The sequence below is a fragment of the Echiichthys vipera genome (assembly GCF_963691815.1).
Source record: "Echiichthys vipera genome assembly, chromosome: 1".
Classification (NCBI taxonomy): domain Eukaryota; kingdom Metazoa; phylum Chordata; class Actinopteri; order Perciformes; family Trachinidae; genus Echiichthys; species Echiichthys vipera.
Genome location: NC_139826.1, coordinates 19,926,327 through 19,942,647, shown reverse-complemented (window position 1 = coordinate 19,942,647; position 16,321 = coordinate 19,926,327). Strand labels below are relative to the sequence as shown.

General features: G+C 39.8%; 1 protein-coding gene across 1 annotated transcript; it reads left to right on the top strand.

Moving 5' to 3' along the window:
- Nucleotides 1–1,257: 1,257 nt before the first annotated feature.
- On the top strand, nt 1,258–11,456 carry LOC310945553 (hexokinase HKDC1-like; the record flags this gene model as incomplete). Its single annotated transcript, XM_083911684.1, has 21 exons — nt 1,258–1,320; nt 2,629–2,791; nt 2,906–3,063; nt 3,415–3,537; nt 3,629–3,724; nt 4,391–4,490; nt 5,036–5,219; nt 5,363–5,518; nt 5,596–5,829; nt 6,175–6,316; nt 6,686–6,842; nt 7,055–7,203; nt 7,413–7,532; nt 7,744–7,839; nt 8,084–8,183; nt 8,716–8,828; nt 8,957–9,120; nt 9,454–9,609; nt 9,793–9,880; nt 10,478–10,623; nt 11,321–11,456. The coding sequence occupies 21 exons, from the start codon at nt 1,258–1,260 to the stop codon at nt 11,454–11,456; spliced, it is 2,844 nt and encodes a 947-aa protein (XP_083767810.1).
- Between the last annotated feature and the right edge of the window lie 4,865 nt (nt 11,457–16,321).

The window sequence follows — 16,321 nt, the reverse complement described above, 5'->3', positions numbered from 1 at the left end:
GTATGTTTCTGTAAACATTTTGAATACATAGAATTAAGTTCAGCCCTGTTTGTGTTTATATCCAGATGAGATGCCATATTTTTCCTTATTTGTTTGTATTTTTAAGGTGAAGACATTAGTCCATTAAAAGTCTATAGTCTAAAGAAGCTCTGTTCGATATACAAAAAAATTCGTCTGGGTCTCCACACGGCCCTCACAACGTTCCCCAATACATGAAATACCAATGTTTTTTCACAGCCACATTGCATGCAAGGGAATGCATGCAATACAAAAACCCAGAGAAACTCAGATTACAACACACAGAGGGGAGCAACAAAGTTGAGCAATTACTACAATTGAATCAAAGCTTTTACATGAATTTTCAATAAACATGAGGCAACAAAGAGATAAAATAAATACAACTATTATAACGTAATAGGAAAGAAAGTTAATGAAGTATGGGGAACAATCACAAGTCATGACGGACTGTACGCCAAACACATGAACCACCAGAAGGCCATCACTCACAAGTTGGAATTAACAAACATGGATCTACGGTATATAGTTATCCTTTAACATACTGTTAAGCAGCTTCAAGGTTTTTGAAATCATCGTATCCCGTATCACAAAACTTCATCATGTTCCGATTATACATACACTTTTTCACCAAATTCAGCCTCATATTTTGTATCTTTGGGATATCCACTAAAATGTAAAATAATGTCCTGTGAGTTTATACAATGTTTGGCTGCACAGCACGAGTTTGTAAATACTAGTTGAGCTGCTACATCTCTCATTTCACCAATCGTTTCCCACCTCAACTTTCCTGAAATATACATTTTTGTTTTTTTAGTGATATTAAGTTAAAACAATTATACTATTTCCCCCCCAAAATACCACCATAGTTATGAGGCCAAATCATTGACAAAATTACAAAAGAAAAATGTAGCTTCCTCATATCCTTGTCCTTTGCTGAGTCATTGCTAATATTTTGGTGATATGAGGTTTCTGCAGTAAGACAGAGAGATTGGAGAAAACGATGGGATCAAGGGGTTGAGCTTGTTGTTAATCATTAAGTTGAAGCGGAGGTGGTCTCTGCTCAGTGGACTCATCAGTGAGAACAAACCAAGACGATCAGGAGGGAGGAAACAGACTTTCTATAATATATCCACACACTAATCGTCTTCTTATAGTGTGTGCAGTTGCAGCATTATTGCCCGCTGACGGAGGAGCATAGTCTCATTAACATTTTCATGGTGGTGTGTGTTTCACATCAAGATGTTGGCTGTGCACCTTTTTTCTTTCTTCTTCTCCAAACTCCAGGAGGACCCAACAAAAAAGGTAAGAGCTACTCCACGACTTGAACTAAACTTTTGTTCCAGTAACAATAATTCTTACCGTTAGAGACTTCCCATCATTAAGATATTTCCATGCAAAAAAGTGTATGTATGGCCTTTTCTTGTCTAATCTGAAGTCCTGTAAAACATTGTATATGCAAACCCTGATCAACAAAAAATTATTTATTAGACTTCAGTTTTGTGATTTCAAAAAAAATTCAACGTTTAGGCTACTTCTCTTTCACTGCTCTAATGTATTATTGCATTATTCAGTGTTGGAAATTCTGGTAGGATTTATCATGATACAAGGATCTGATATTTAATCCAGCAGTTGACCTGTTGATGTTTTGCAGAGGTGCCTACAACTATCTTTTCTAAATCCAAAAGATAAGGCAGAAGCATTATGCGTGATAAGATGATCATGGTTCTGTAATCATTAGTTATTGTGTCACCTTTTGTCTGTCATGAGCCGTGGTTTAGATCTTTCCCTCACTTTGTTACTACTTGTATTGTAAGTATTGACACTCCCATGACTAACACATTCACACTCAACAACAAAGTGTGACGCAGCTTGGTGCAAGCCAGGGAGACATTGTCCCACAGTGAAGGTGGGACTGTGCCTTTGAAGCCTTTTAGATAAATACTTTTTGTAATTTCTTAAGATTAGCAGATACGTCCATAGTCTCCCTTGTCTGCAACAATACGTCCATATTTGACTCCCCGGATGAAGTTACTCTTCAACACAAAAATGACCTTTGAGCTTTTGATACAAGTAATAAATCTGAGTTTGCCACTTGTAAACTTTCAAGATCAAATCAGTATTTTTGCTGATAACAAATAAATGTTCCCATCAAGTCCAAGTCTTCACAACTATAAATAATGATTACATTAAGTTTACAGAGTACTTTGACAGAAAAAGCAAAGCAAAAACAGATTACCTTCAGGTCAATAAAACAGCAGCTAAATGGGAGGGTCAAACAAAGGCAACACAAATGTTTCCATAAATAAACAGAAGACGACAACAGACGCAAAACACAGTAGGGAGAAGACAATTGAAAGCAATAAAAAACATGACTGATAAACATCAATAAAGAAAAAGTAATAAAAAGATCAAAAGAGACAACGTGACATGATGTGAATACACACACCACATTTGAAGGATGAATAAACCATATTGAGTGGATGCGACCATGTCAAATACATTTGTGTGTTACTTTTTTGGCAAGATAAAAAACAAAGAATAATTCGGTACACCTCATTTCTCTTTGCTTCTGCTGCTGACTGTTTGCTCTGTTTCTCCTTTAACTTCCAGGTGGACAGGTTTCTGCATGCCATGCGTCTCCATGACGACCAGCTAAGGGACATCTCAACTCGTTTCCAGGCTGAAATGAAGAAGGGGCTCTCAGCGGAAAGCAACGCCGCAGCAGCGGTGAAGATGCTGCCAACACATGTCCGCTCCACTCCTGATGGATCAGGTCACTCTCATAAATTGTTTCACTCACTTTTTTTAAGCTGTTTTGTACGTCAGTGTATTCTGAAGAAACATATAATACATGCATACATTCATGCTCTCTTCTCCACTTCTGCAGAGAAAGGACAGTTTCTGGCGTTGGATCTTGGAGGCTCCAGGTTTAAGGTGCTCCAAGTTAAAGTGAGAGAGGGCATGGGCATTAGGAGGGGAGGAGTTGAGATGGAGGAGAAGACCTACCCCATACCCAGGGAGCTACTCATTGGGAGAGGAACAGAGGTATGGAGGAGAGGAAACATGGACAGTGAAAACAATTCTACGGGGGAATTGTTGGGTCTATGTAAATCATGAATAAGTTACAGAGTGGGGTCTATACCTACTCTGTAAAGTGTCCTGAGATAACTTTTGTTATGATTTAGCACTATGAATAAAATTGAATTGAATTGAAAAGGACAAGGGTAAAGAGGGAAGAGTAAAAGGCATACGAACTACATGAATGTGGAGACTAGTTTTGGAGACGGCTTGGAGCAGGAGTTTGAGGAGGGTGCAACAAGAGAGAGAGGATTAAAAACGTAATACATTCTAAAGCCTTCTTCTTCTTGTCTACTCTGTGTCTGACTCTGTCTGTAGCTGTTTGACTATGTGTCGGAATCTCTGAAGAACTTCCTGCATGAGAAGAACATCAGTCTGGAGAAAAAACATCCTCTGGCCTTCACTTTCTCTTTCCCCTGTGAACAGTCCACCTTAAATCAGGTAACTCTACATCCATCTGTTTTTCATGACCTGCACCTGCACCTGCAGTATATGTTGTATATGTTGTATATTTTCTTTCTTTTCGCTGTAGGGATTATTGTTAAACTGGAGTAAAAACTACCGGGCTCGAGGCCTTCAGGGTAAAGACGTGGTGCAGGCCCTCAGAGGGGCTATTGACAGAACTGGGGTAGGACGCCTTTATTCACTACAGTATACATAAGTTACTGTTACTTACCTGTATGACCCACACACTTATTTTCATTCATATCAGACAGATATGGTAGAACAATGTATTATAAAAATAGAAAGGTCTACAAGAAGGAGTCAGCAGAGAGGTCTCACAGCAATCAAGGGGAATTTATTGAATCAAGGTTTGATTCACTCATCACAGAGTTCCAAGATTCACAATACCAGAATTCCTAAATTCCAAGTGTCTCTTAACAGAACTTCCCGTCTTATACCGAGGTCCGCGTGCTGACAACGTTTACACGCCCCATCAGGTCTTTCCAATACACACTCAGTAGATTTACAATCAGTAGTGTCTACTTTGTGTCCAGACGTCATCATGCCCAAATACAGTTCTATTGTTTTCTAAACAGAATGTGTGCTTATCAGGCCTATGTCCCCAGTACACGGTGACCTAGCCCTGTTTTTCACTTTCTCAATCATGTTTTCTTCCACACAGACCAGTAAAGGGAGTGAGACATGACTTTTGATGTGGAGCTCACTTTTACTGATCATCTCACCAACTTTTCATCACTTAGAGCTGACTGCACCCCTTCTGAAACCTGGCATTCAGTATACAGACCGTATTGTACGTGATGTTTCCTTAACCTCGTCACTCACTCTGCAGGGTATGGATGTAGAGGTGTTAGCCATGGTGAACGACACTGTAGCAACCATGATGACCTGCGGGTTTGATGACCGGTACTGTGATGTAGGACTCATCCTTGGTGAGTACATTGATATTACCACATTAATACAATTCACTGTAGCTGTTTGAGGCAGGAGACCACTGAAGTAACGTTCTTTGTAATGTTTCGTCTTTATCTTTGTGTCAGTTTTGTCCTGCACACTTATGCTCTCTGTGCATGCTATGCACAGCGGTGGACACCAGACAATATGATGCAGTTCAACAAAACAATAGTTTAAGAATTTATTTAGAATTATTTTCATTTTGAAATGAACATATTTGGGCCTACTATGATGAAATAACATTTGTTTTTTGTTCTCTTTGTTCGAACCAATATGATGACTAGACTTACCTGTGTGGAAATGTTAGGGGGTTAGATTATAGTTGTTACACAGCTTTGTTGAATACTCAGATTTGTCAATTACATCAATCCATGGTCTGTTATTTCTGATTAGCTGCACGCTGCTATGAATAACAGACGCAGTTCTGTTCATAGACTTAGGTTTAACATCTTTTGATCATATAAAGATAGAAAATGAATGTAATCAGAACAAGTCTCTACATCCTGTACATTTGTGTGTTTAGGGACCGGCACCAATGCATGCTACATGGAGGAGCTGCGTCACATTGACCTGGTGGAGGGAGACGAGGGCAGGATGTGTGTAAACACTGAGTGGGGAGCCTTTGGAGACGATGGAGCTCTGAATGATTACATCACTGAGTTTGACAGGGATGTGGACTCAGCCTCCAATAACCCTGGAAAACAAATGTGAGGAGAGTGACTTTGTCTTTTCTCATGATATGTATATACCGTATATATATATATACAGTATATATGTGTGATTGTATGTCACAGCATGTATAACACAATATCAACCTTAAACCCCTCTGTTTCTGTTTTCTCAATTGTAGCCTAGAGAAGATCGTCAGTGGGATGTATCTAGGTGAGTTAGTGAGACTGATTATATTAAAGATGACTAAATTCGGACTGCTGTTTGACGGACATGTGTCTGATGCCCTGAAGACTAAAGGGAAGATAACCACTGCACATGTAGCAGCCATGGAGGAGTAAGTTTCTATCTATCTGTGTGACACTCCCTCTTTGTAAAAAAACAAGTGACACTAAACACATCTGTTTATTTCAGGTACAAAAATGGTCTGAAAAACACCAGAAACATTCTCAAGGATCTTGATTTGACCCCAACACCTGACGACTGTGTTGCTGTTCAACATGTCAGCACCATAGTGTCCTTCAGGTCCTCAAATCTCGTGGCTGCAGGACTGGCTGCCATCTTGACTCGAATTAAGCAAAACAGGAATTTGAGGACATTAAGGATCACTGTAGGTGTGGATGGAACTGTGTACAAGACGCATCCACAGTAGGTTATTGCGGAATATTCAGCAATAAACATAATCATCAATATGCACATGCAACATGCACATCAATAGGCCCTTTTTTATTTGGGGATACGAATTATCCTCTTTACCAGTCACATTCAGCAGATAACTTGAATTATCATTGGTCACATTGTTATGACCTGTAAAAGATTAGGTATATAGGTACTGTATCTAAATTAAAATAAAATGTACCGGTATTATAATATAATCGTATTTGTTAACTTTCCACACTGTGCCAGACTTGTACTTTAGGAAATCATGAGTGATGTTGTTGTAGCTGCCACAGATACCAATAGAGGCTAAACACGAGACTCCTTCCATTCCAGGTATCCTAAACGTCTCCATAAAGTGGTGCGACGACTACTTCCTGAGTGCCATGTCAGGTTTGTCCCCTCAGACAGGGGCAGCAGCAAAGGAGCTGCCCTGGTAACAGCCGTCGCCCAGCGACTGGCATCCCGAAGGCAACAGGTTAGGATGCTGTGCCTGTTTGTGTGTGTGTGTGTGTGTGTGTGTGTGTGTGTGTGTGTGTGTGTGTGTGTGTGTGTGTGTGTGTGTGTGTGTGTGTGTGTGTGTGTGTGTGTGTGTGTGTGTGTGTGTGTGTGTGTGTGTGTGTGTGTGTGTGTGTGTGTGTGTGTGTGTGTGTGTGTGTGTGTGTGTGTGTGTGTGTGCGTGTGCGTGCGTGTGCGTGCGCGTGTGTGTGTTTCCATTGTGAGTATTTGATTCACACAGGAGTACACAGAAATATGCTTTACCATGTGGTTATTTTATATAGACTATTTATTTATTAAATTACCAGATAAAACATATATGGTAATACTACTCTTACGTATATTGCAGCTGGATGAGACGCTGTCTCCCTTCAGATTGAGCCAAGAGCAGCTCCAGTTGGTCAAAACCAGGATGAGGGCGGGGCTGGAAGCAGGACTGAAGAGTAAAGGCCCCTCTGCTATCAAGATGCTGCCTTCTTTTGTATACCATACACCTGATGGCACAGGTCAGAAACTAAAATGAAACACAAAATAAACAATTAAAACTGGTTTCAAAGTTCACTCACACTCTCACTCTCTCATCTTCAACCGCTTATCCGGGATCAGCTCACAGGGGCAGCAGCTCTAGTTTCAAAGTTGTTGTTTTTTTAAATTGTCCATGAATACATTGAACTCAATCACATAAAAGCAAATCTTTATGGGGTGGGGTTTTTTCCAGAGCATGGGAAGTACCTTGCCTTGGATCTGGGAGGAACAAACTTCAGAGCATTGCTGGTGAATTTTAAAAAGGGTCTGCAACAGAACTCACGACTTTACCACAAGATCTACACCATACCACCGGAGATAATGCAGGGAAGTGGAGAAGAGGTAGGACATTTTGTTTGGAGTGTCAAATAATGCAGACAGAAAGACTGTCAATGAAATACTGATGATGAGTTAATGAGTATTTGAATTACTGAGCAAAGAAAGGAAAACAAATTTGACCTTCCACTTCTTACAGGCTTTTTAGACAGCATTGCATGAGAAGTACTTGATATATTTTTAACCCTTCTTTCTCTGTCTCTCTGCCTGTCTAGTTGTTTGATCATATAGCGCAGTGTGTAAGTGACTTCCTGGACTACATGGGGATGAAGAAAGCTCGTCTTCCTGCAGGCTTCACCTTCTCTTTCCCCTGCGAGCAGACAGCTATTGACACAGTAAGTGTAGACATCACAGTGTGGGTCTTCGGACAGAGTTCAGTTGATTAGTTTGTTATGACCAAAGAAAACTACTCTATCTCATACAGCAACCAATGATCAGTCAATTTCCAAATTAAGTTTTTTCAGAAAAACACAATAAAAACAATACAATCCACAATAAAAAAACACAAGTAAACATCCATTTTGATACTTTTAATATGTTCCTTAGGGCACTTTGGTGAGCTGGACCAAAGGCTTCAAGGCCACAGACTGTGAAGGGCATGATGTTGTTAGCATGCTGAGGGACGCCATCAAAAGACACAACGTGAGTCAAAATACAACAAAATATGATGATCTGGGTTTTATCAGATGAAGTGAAAGTATAATGAATAATGAACTTTCCTATTTGTACATATTTGTTTACAAAGTAAAGCCTGTAAGATGCACAAAACTGTTTCACCACAAAATTATGCATGTAAATTATAATGATAATAATTGTACTATACAGTTGCACCAATGAATCGCAAGTGTGTATGTGTGTGTTTGTGTGATTGTGAACACACATGTAGGAGTTTGACTTGGACATAGTAGCAGTAGTCAATGACACAGTGGGGACTATGATGAGCTGTGCATATGAAGACCCTCAGTGTGAAATTGGACTTATTGCTGGTATGTGTTTACGTGCTTTACAAAGTGATGACATTTTTGCTTGTTGTCCGTAACTTAGTGTTCTTTCGGAGGCGTAGGTCTTTGTGTGCAAATTAAGGCTGGAGTATGTTTATGGTTGTGGTCAGTGTCTTGTATTTAGGATGATTAAAAGGATAGTTTATATTTTATTATTAATATATTATTTTGACGTTAAGGTGTATATCCATAGTCAGTGTATTACCTACAGCAGAAGCAGACAGGTGGACAGGAATGGAAGCTAAGAAATGTACTGCTGTGGACGGGGGCTAAAGCCAAACGTATTTTAGCCACCTAAAGAATAATCAGTATGGTGTGTATGCATGTATTGCTGATCTTCCACTGCCTCAGTTGGTTAGTATGTTTGTGTCACTGTTGTTTTAAAATTATTTTGTGTTTTAAAAGGACTTAGCTTAGCTTCAGCACACTGTATTTTGTCTCTAAACACAACAGTAAATATTCTGAATGCTTGTTTTATTCTAATTGTAATGTTTTCCATGTGACTCTTGTTTCACAGGAACTGGCACTAATGTTTGTTACATGGAGGATCTGAAGAACATTGAAAAGACTGAACAAAAGACAGAGAACATGGAAAGAGAAGAGGGGATGCCTGAGGGAGAAGGGGATGAGGTAGAAGAAGTCTTATAAAACGCTCACAGAGTTTGGTTTGTCAGCAAGGCGTGGTGATGTCAATCAATCTTTGGATCATAACCTATACATTTATATGTTTATATTGATGTTGTTTCTGCTACCTGCAGGATGATGGGACTGAAACAGAGAAAAAGGAGGGGCATGCTGAGATACCAAAGATGTGTATCAACACAGAGTGGGGAGGTCTGGGTGATGATGGCTCTCTGGATGACATCATCACACCTTATGACATTGAAGTTGACCAAAACTCACTGAACCCCGAAAAACAACGGTTAGAAAAACTCACTGTGTATGTGTGTGTGTGTATGTGCACCTATTACATTATAGGTTTCAACGTGTGTCTGTATTCTCATGTCTCAGGATTTAATCACAGTAACTAATCTGTGTTTCTTTGCATATACATGAGGACATACCTGTGAATGCTTTTTAAAAAATGTGTGTTAATCATGTGCTCGTGTTTATGCCACATATTACTTGCACCCTTTAATGCACGTGTATGAGTCTCGTGCTCCAGTGATTGTGTGTTGTCAGATCTATCGAGCTGTTCGGTAACTCGATCAGGTCGTCACATGAACAAATGATTTGTGTCTTTGTGACTGTGCAGGTTTGAAAAACTGACCAGTGGGATGTATTTAGGAGAAGTTGTACGTCAGGTGTTATTGGATTTAACCAGAGGGAGTTTGCTGTTCAGAGGACACGTCACTGAAGCTTTGAAGACACCTGGAATATTTAAAACCGAATACCTGTCACAGATAGAGAGGTAGGAGAAAGTGTGTGCGTATGTGTGTGTAAAGACTGTGTGTGTGTGTGTGTGTGTGTGTGTGTGTGTGTGACTGCATGTGCAAAGGTTCTCTGCTCTACCACACACCAGGGGAGAATGTAAGTGTGTTAAACTGTAAATATGTAGATTTATTTTACTGTAATGTGTGTTGTCTCCCCCAAGTGACCGCCTGGCCCTACTGCAGGTCAGATCTATTCTCCAGCACCTGGGGCTCGACAGCAACTGTGATGACAGCGTCATTATCAAAAAGGTGAAAGACAGAGATTAATACCTGTCCTGTTTGTAGACTAACAGCTGTTTCAGTGTAGTTTCAGACATTTAAAAAATTCCAGACCTGTGATTTTTAAGGAAAAATGCTATTTTAAGGACGTAACTTTTGGTACTGTAACCGAAGTCTGTTCAGGACAATGGATATTTTAAGCAATTTTCCTTATTTTATAATAAAAGATAAGATAAGAATATTTTGACATCGATAATAGTCTATTTTACTACTCCCACAGTTCGATATATCTCACAAGACTTAGGTCGAAAATTGATGAACTAACTCACTCTGTATGTACTGATACTTTAGTCAAAGTAAGCATTTAAATGTAAAATAACATCTGCAACAGAATGGCCTATTTCTTGATTCAAACACCAGAGAGAGGTTAAGAGTTTAAATATTGACACACTTCCCAGAAAATCATGTTCTCTGTTGCAGCCTCACTTTGGGATTGAGTGAGATTTCTTTCTACAGGTTGAGAAGTGATATGTGTGTATAAGTGATGTATTGTTTGGCTCAGAAGACGGTGGCACCAACAGCCTGTTAAGTGTTACAATAATGATAATGGTTGTCATTGTTACTCAGGTATGTGGAGCAGTGTCACATCGTGCAGCTCAGCTGTGTGGGGCAGGAATGGCGGCCGTGGTCGATAAGATCAGAGAGAACCGAGGACTGGACCATCTGAACATCACTGTAGGGGTTGACGGTGCTCTCTACAAACTGCATCCACAGTGAGTTATTTTTATTTTTATTTGTTGTGGGATGAACAGATCTGACTTTTTCAGTCCTCACACTGATATCTGGAATTTTGGTACCTGCCGGTACTGATCCAGTACCAGTGTTTAATTAATGAGCCGTGTGGAAGTAACGGGGATCATTATTTTATGTGTAAGGAAACACAAGGCTTGACTTAAACATTGCTGTGCTAACTTTGGAAATTAAAATATAACAAATGCATATGCATTTACTGAATTGTTATTTATTATCAAAATAATAAATCACCAACTTGTTAAAAAAAATCTAAATCTGCATCTAAAAGTGTGAGCCTTTAAATGCAGCAACACATTGTTCAAAACTAAAACAAGAATTAAAATCACAGTATATATTTATATTTAAAGGCTGTAGTATATAAATATAGAATTGATTTGAATTGATCTGCCCCATATTCACCAGTACCCAATCCAGTTATTGACCCGGTATTGAAATACTGTTCATACAGAAATGACAATTGTGTCTGTCGGCAACTATAAGAGAATCTTAGGGAGACTGTGAATGAATGAGAGTGTAAAGACAGTGTTCCTTATTAAACTTGCGCTGAGCTTAATTTAAAAAGGATTCAGTTCAATTAATGTTTTATTTCCTTTTTTATCTTGCTAATTCAGTTTACTATATACGAGCTACATCTTTTTTTTCTTCTGCTATTTCTAGTTTCTCTAAAGTCCTGCAGGAGACTGCCAGAGTTTTGGCTCCTCAGTGTAACGTGACCTTCCTGCCATCAGAAGAAGGCAGCGGGAAGGGTGCCGCCCTCATCACAGCTGTGGCCAGACAGAAGCTGGGGATGTAACGTCACATGAATGAAAAATATAAAGTTTCCCCCGCAATCTCAGTACTGCAGTTCTTGTCACTGATGGTCTGGGGACCACCGTGTGTCGCCTCGGATACAAATAGATTCACAAGCAGCATCTTTTCACCTGATAGGAAGGAGCCTCACCGGCTGAAACATGCGGAGGTTTTCACTGCATGATCCCTCACAGGCTTCCCACCCACGACCACAACTTTTTGTGCTGTATTGTGTGGCCAGCTAAGATGGAAGCACAGGGATTTAATTCTAGCCGTCAATAACATTCAAAGAAGGGGATTTTTGCAAAATAACTTGTTATTTGTCCCTTGACATTATTGGCTCTGTATTTGCGATGGATACGCAGTCGGAATTCCAAAATAAATGTATGACTAGCCAAGCAAAAACATTTGGTACTTGAGGGCTTTAAACCGAAGCCTTCTACTTACCAATCATTACCAAGTCAGCTGTGGGAAAAGTGTCACACCCACAGCAGCACGGTCACGTCATGCCAGTGTTAGCCGTGCACTGATTAGACTTTCTGCCTTTGATACCAGGGCTGAGTTCTTAGATTTGGAAAATTACACCCTGCACAGTAGTCAAGGTTAGTACTTCATGTGAGAACAAACAAAAAGGATATACACACACACACACACACACACACACACACACACACACACACACACACACACACAAACATCTAGTGTGTGTGTGTGTGTGTGTGTTTGAAGTGGGTTTGAAGTGTTTCTCAACTTTTACACTGCGGTAAATTGTATCAGTACTTCCGGTCTTTAAACATGAATCCTTCACACTAACTTAATTCATTATTGTTTTATATTTAATGTCAACTTCTTCAGATAGAAGATGATAGTGTGTTTTCTATAAAGGAGATTGAAAGCAAAGGTGTGTTTGTGTGTTTGTGTTAGTCTGAAGTCTCCATATTGATGAAGGGCAGGAGGAGGATTGGAATGTCGCTGACTGCGTTTCCCAACAATAAAAACAAAACAGCGCTCTGTTTGGTCATTCTGGACTGACTCTCTGTCCTTGATCTCCTGTCTGTCTCTCTGTGCATCTGTGCCATTTTGGCCGTTCGGTCCGTCTGATTCATCTGTTAAGCTGGATCCTTGCCCATTGGCTGGTGTCTTTATCTGTTCTGTCTGCATGGTACATGCCGAAATAACAGGAAAAAAACATGGATAAGTCCAGCTCAACATATTAGAAATTTAATGCAACGAATGAACTGGAGATGTGAAAAAATTTCAGTCTAAAAAGCTGAATGACGAAGTCAGGTATGTTTGTGTTTGTTTTGTGTTGCATTATAATGTCAAACTACTGATTTGACAATACTGGACACAATACAATACACTGAACAGTGCAATGCTCTGTGGGATTATGATAATCCATTCATGACAGATTAGAGGAAGATAAAGGCAGGAAGAAAGCAGCGTGCGAGGAATACAGATAATAATGCAAAGTGATATCAAATCATCAAGAAAGAAATAGAGGGTGAAGGAAACAAACAGATCAGTAGAAGGAAGGAAAATGTATTGAAAAAGGCTGCACGCTAATAGGAATGAAACAGTAGCTTATCTGTCAGGGATTAACACATTCAAATGCATTCAGGTGAGTGCTACCACACACACACACACACACACACACACACACACACACACACACACACACACACACTCACACACTCACAGAGCACAGTAATCCCTCACTGTCCTAGTAGTGACCTAACAGCTTCACAGTTAAACCACACATGCACTGACTCTGCATCTTCAATGCAGCAAACACAGCTGGGCTGCTGAAACTCCAGCTCGTCACACTGAAGTGACTGATACAGAGGCTAGCATATTCTGTCACTCTTCTCCTGGTCCTCTGTTTCCTTTAATTTATCCTATACAAACTCCCTCCTCTCTGTTCAATACTTGATATCGAATTACTCTACTCTATTACCCTACTATCCAAATACTCTCCTTTTTAAATTAGCCTTCATTTTAGTTTGAATAACCTAAATAACACAATAAGCTTTCCTCAGGGAGCAGGGTGTCACTTTCTGTGTGTGTGTGTGTGTGTGTTCGTTCGTTCAAGGCTCTGTGAGTAGGTGGGTGTGTGTCTTTATTGTAAACTAACAATAAAAGCTTTGATACACACACACATGCACACACACAGAAATGGTGAGTCGAGACGCTTGTTCTCCAGCTATGGCCCTTTTCCCCGGAAGAATTATACTCTGCTTTGTCAAAACACGGTAGTTTTCAGGGAGCAAAGGCTTTTATTTGAGACAAATGAGAAAAAACAGACAATACAATGCTCCGAAACATCATTGTGGTGGGGACTCCAGGATGTCGGCTCCGCTTCATAATGGGAGAACTCTAATAATGAAGGTAATTTATTTAAGTCAACAGTATAATAATCTGGATGAGCTAACACTGCTGGGATCTGGATTATCTGTAATTTGTCTGTAGAAAAAGGCTACAAGAATATTTTGGAAATAGATGATGAGGTGAAGAAGAAGGTTAACTGCGACTATAGAGCCTTGTCATGTAACATCACCCTGTAGAGATCCACCATACTTGTGGTAACTTATTGTCATATGTCTCAGCGTTTAGCAGGAGCAGGGTGACTAAAGTTTACGTTGATCTGTAGTATACATTAAGCTGGCTTGCTGGTTCCTGTGATTTTTACAACGAGAGACACACTAACAGGTGGCTAATTGTTATAGCACTAATAAAAGAGAAAGAGCTGCAGATGGAACAGACTTTCTCACAGCAGACATTTTGATTTTTCACATATTTTTCTTGCTGTTCCTTTGTTTCTCACACTGACATCTCCTCGGTTAAACCTCAGATCTTGGTCAGGGGCTTGCCATGATAGCCCGTGTAAGTTTGACGCAACATGTTGCTGGATAAAGTTCCTGTCATGATGGCATTTCAGAGTATTTAAAGCAATATGCAAATAGCGTAAAGACAAACACTAGGATAAATAAAATTAATACTTGAGAGTACCTTCGATGTAGCAAAAATGTCACAGGATTAAAGGTCCCATATCGTAAAAAAGTGAGATTTCAATGTCTTCTTTGACTATAAAGCAGGTTGAGGTTCTATATAAATACTGTGAAAGTATCAAAGAAACTGTAGCTTTAAACGAGCTGTCAGGACTTCCATACGGTTGTGATGTCACAACTACACTATATATATATATATAGGTAGAATATATACAGTTATTCTCCGGCTGCAATGATGGTCCAGAGACACAGATAGCACAGATATGAAAGATCTGGAAATGCTGACCAATCAGCGCAGTCTGGGCTTTTTCAAGAGGCAGTCTTAAAGAGACAGCAATAAAATTGAGCATTTCAGACGGAGGATGACCACAGGGATATTCAGACAGCCAGTGTGAGAAAGAGGTGTTTTTTGAACATTAAAGAATGGGACCTTTGAGAGCAGTTTTAACCGACTCCAATCACCACAAAAGTCCCTTTGAATTGTTAGAACAGAAGGACTTGACAGGAAAAACAGCAGTGGATAATGAACCAGAGTGGTGGTGTTTTTTCTATTTACGCTCTAAGTGACAATACAATTACTTTGAATGCAGCCAGGGCAGTTTGTGTTTTGTGTAAGCAGCTCAGCTCTCACTACTGCTCACTGCACACATGAAAACAACAGGTCCAGGCAGGTTTTCAGGGAGGATGCTGAGTGGGAAGGAAGGCATCACTGGCATAAGAGGAAAAACAATCACACACCATTGAAATATTAAAATACAGTGCCATTTCTGGAATGCAGTAATAAACATCACAGATTTGTGTAGCAAGAATCTTGTTTTTACTAAAACTTTCTTTTTTGCTTCAGTCAGAGTCTGTTACAAACCATCATCTGGATACATTGTCCATACACTTCAGTGGGGTTTAGACTGGTGCAGGCCCCTCACTTTGCCACATAACTTCCTTTTAGATAATATTCTAAGGTGGACTTAACTCTGCAGCCAACATATTAAGTGTATAAAGGATTACAGTACCACTGTGTCTGCGGTTGTTCTCTGGAGAGGCCAGACAACAGACAGCTGTTGTTTTTATGATAATGACGTCACGTCTGCCTGGAAGAACAGTAGAGCCAGAGAAAAGGGATCTCTGATGGATTGACTCTCAGGATGTTTGAGTGAGTGAATGAGTCTACCTGATTAATAGAATAACTAACAGGTGAATGGTTAGTTTGTCATCAACACGATTCTGCTTTTGGATTACTCTGCACTTTTAAGAACCAGAAAGATCAATGAAAAGAAGTCGAAGCATCTGTACACTATTTTAAAAACACCTATTTTACTGTCTAAAGGTATCGGTCACACAGACCCACACAGTACAAGTAGTCTTACACTCAGGGAGGCCAGGTCATACATTTTCGTTACGAACACCTGCAACACGCTTAGGAATATGACAAAACATATGACAGTACAGTTGCTTTTAAAGGTCAAAACACAGGCCTTCACCTACATATACATAACAATGTGAAATGTAAATGTAAGTATGATCAAAAAACAAGCTAATATCCATGAATGAAATTAGGCGCAATAAAATGTTGGAAATAGGGAAAATGCTGCATTATATTAATTAAGAATTCTTAATGCTTGTTTTTTCCAACCAACACACTTTTTACAGTTATTCAAATTTGTCCCAGGATCCTGGGAAGGAACCCCCAACACTCCCGTCTTCATACAGACAGCAGAAAATAAAGCCATAAGAGTTGACAAACATGGTGCATAGGGTCAGGTGTGGACAAAACTTCCTGACTTTCAAATCCAACAGCACCATATAACTTCTTCCACTGGGGGTCCCTTTATTTCATGCCACACTTCACCCCATAGGTAATACT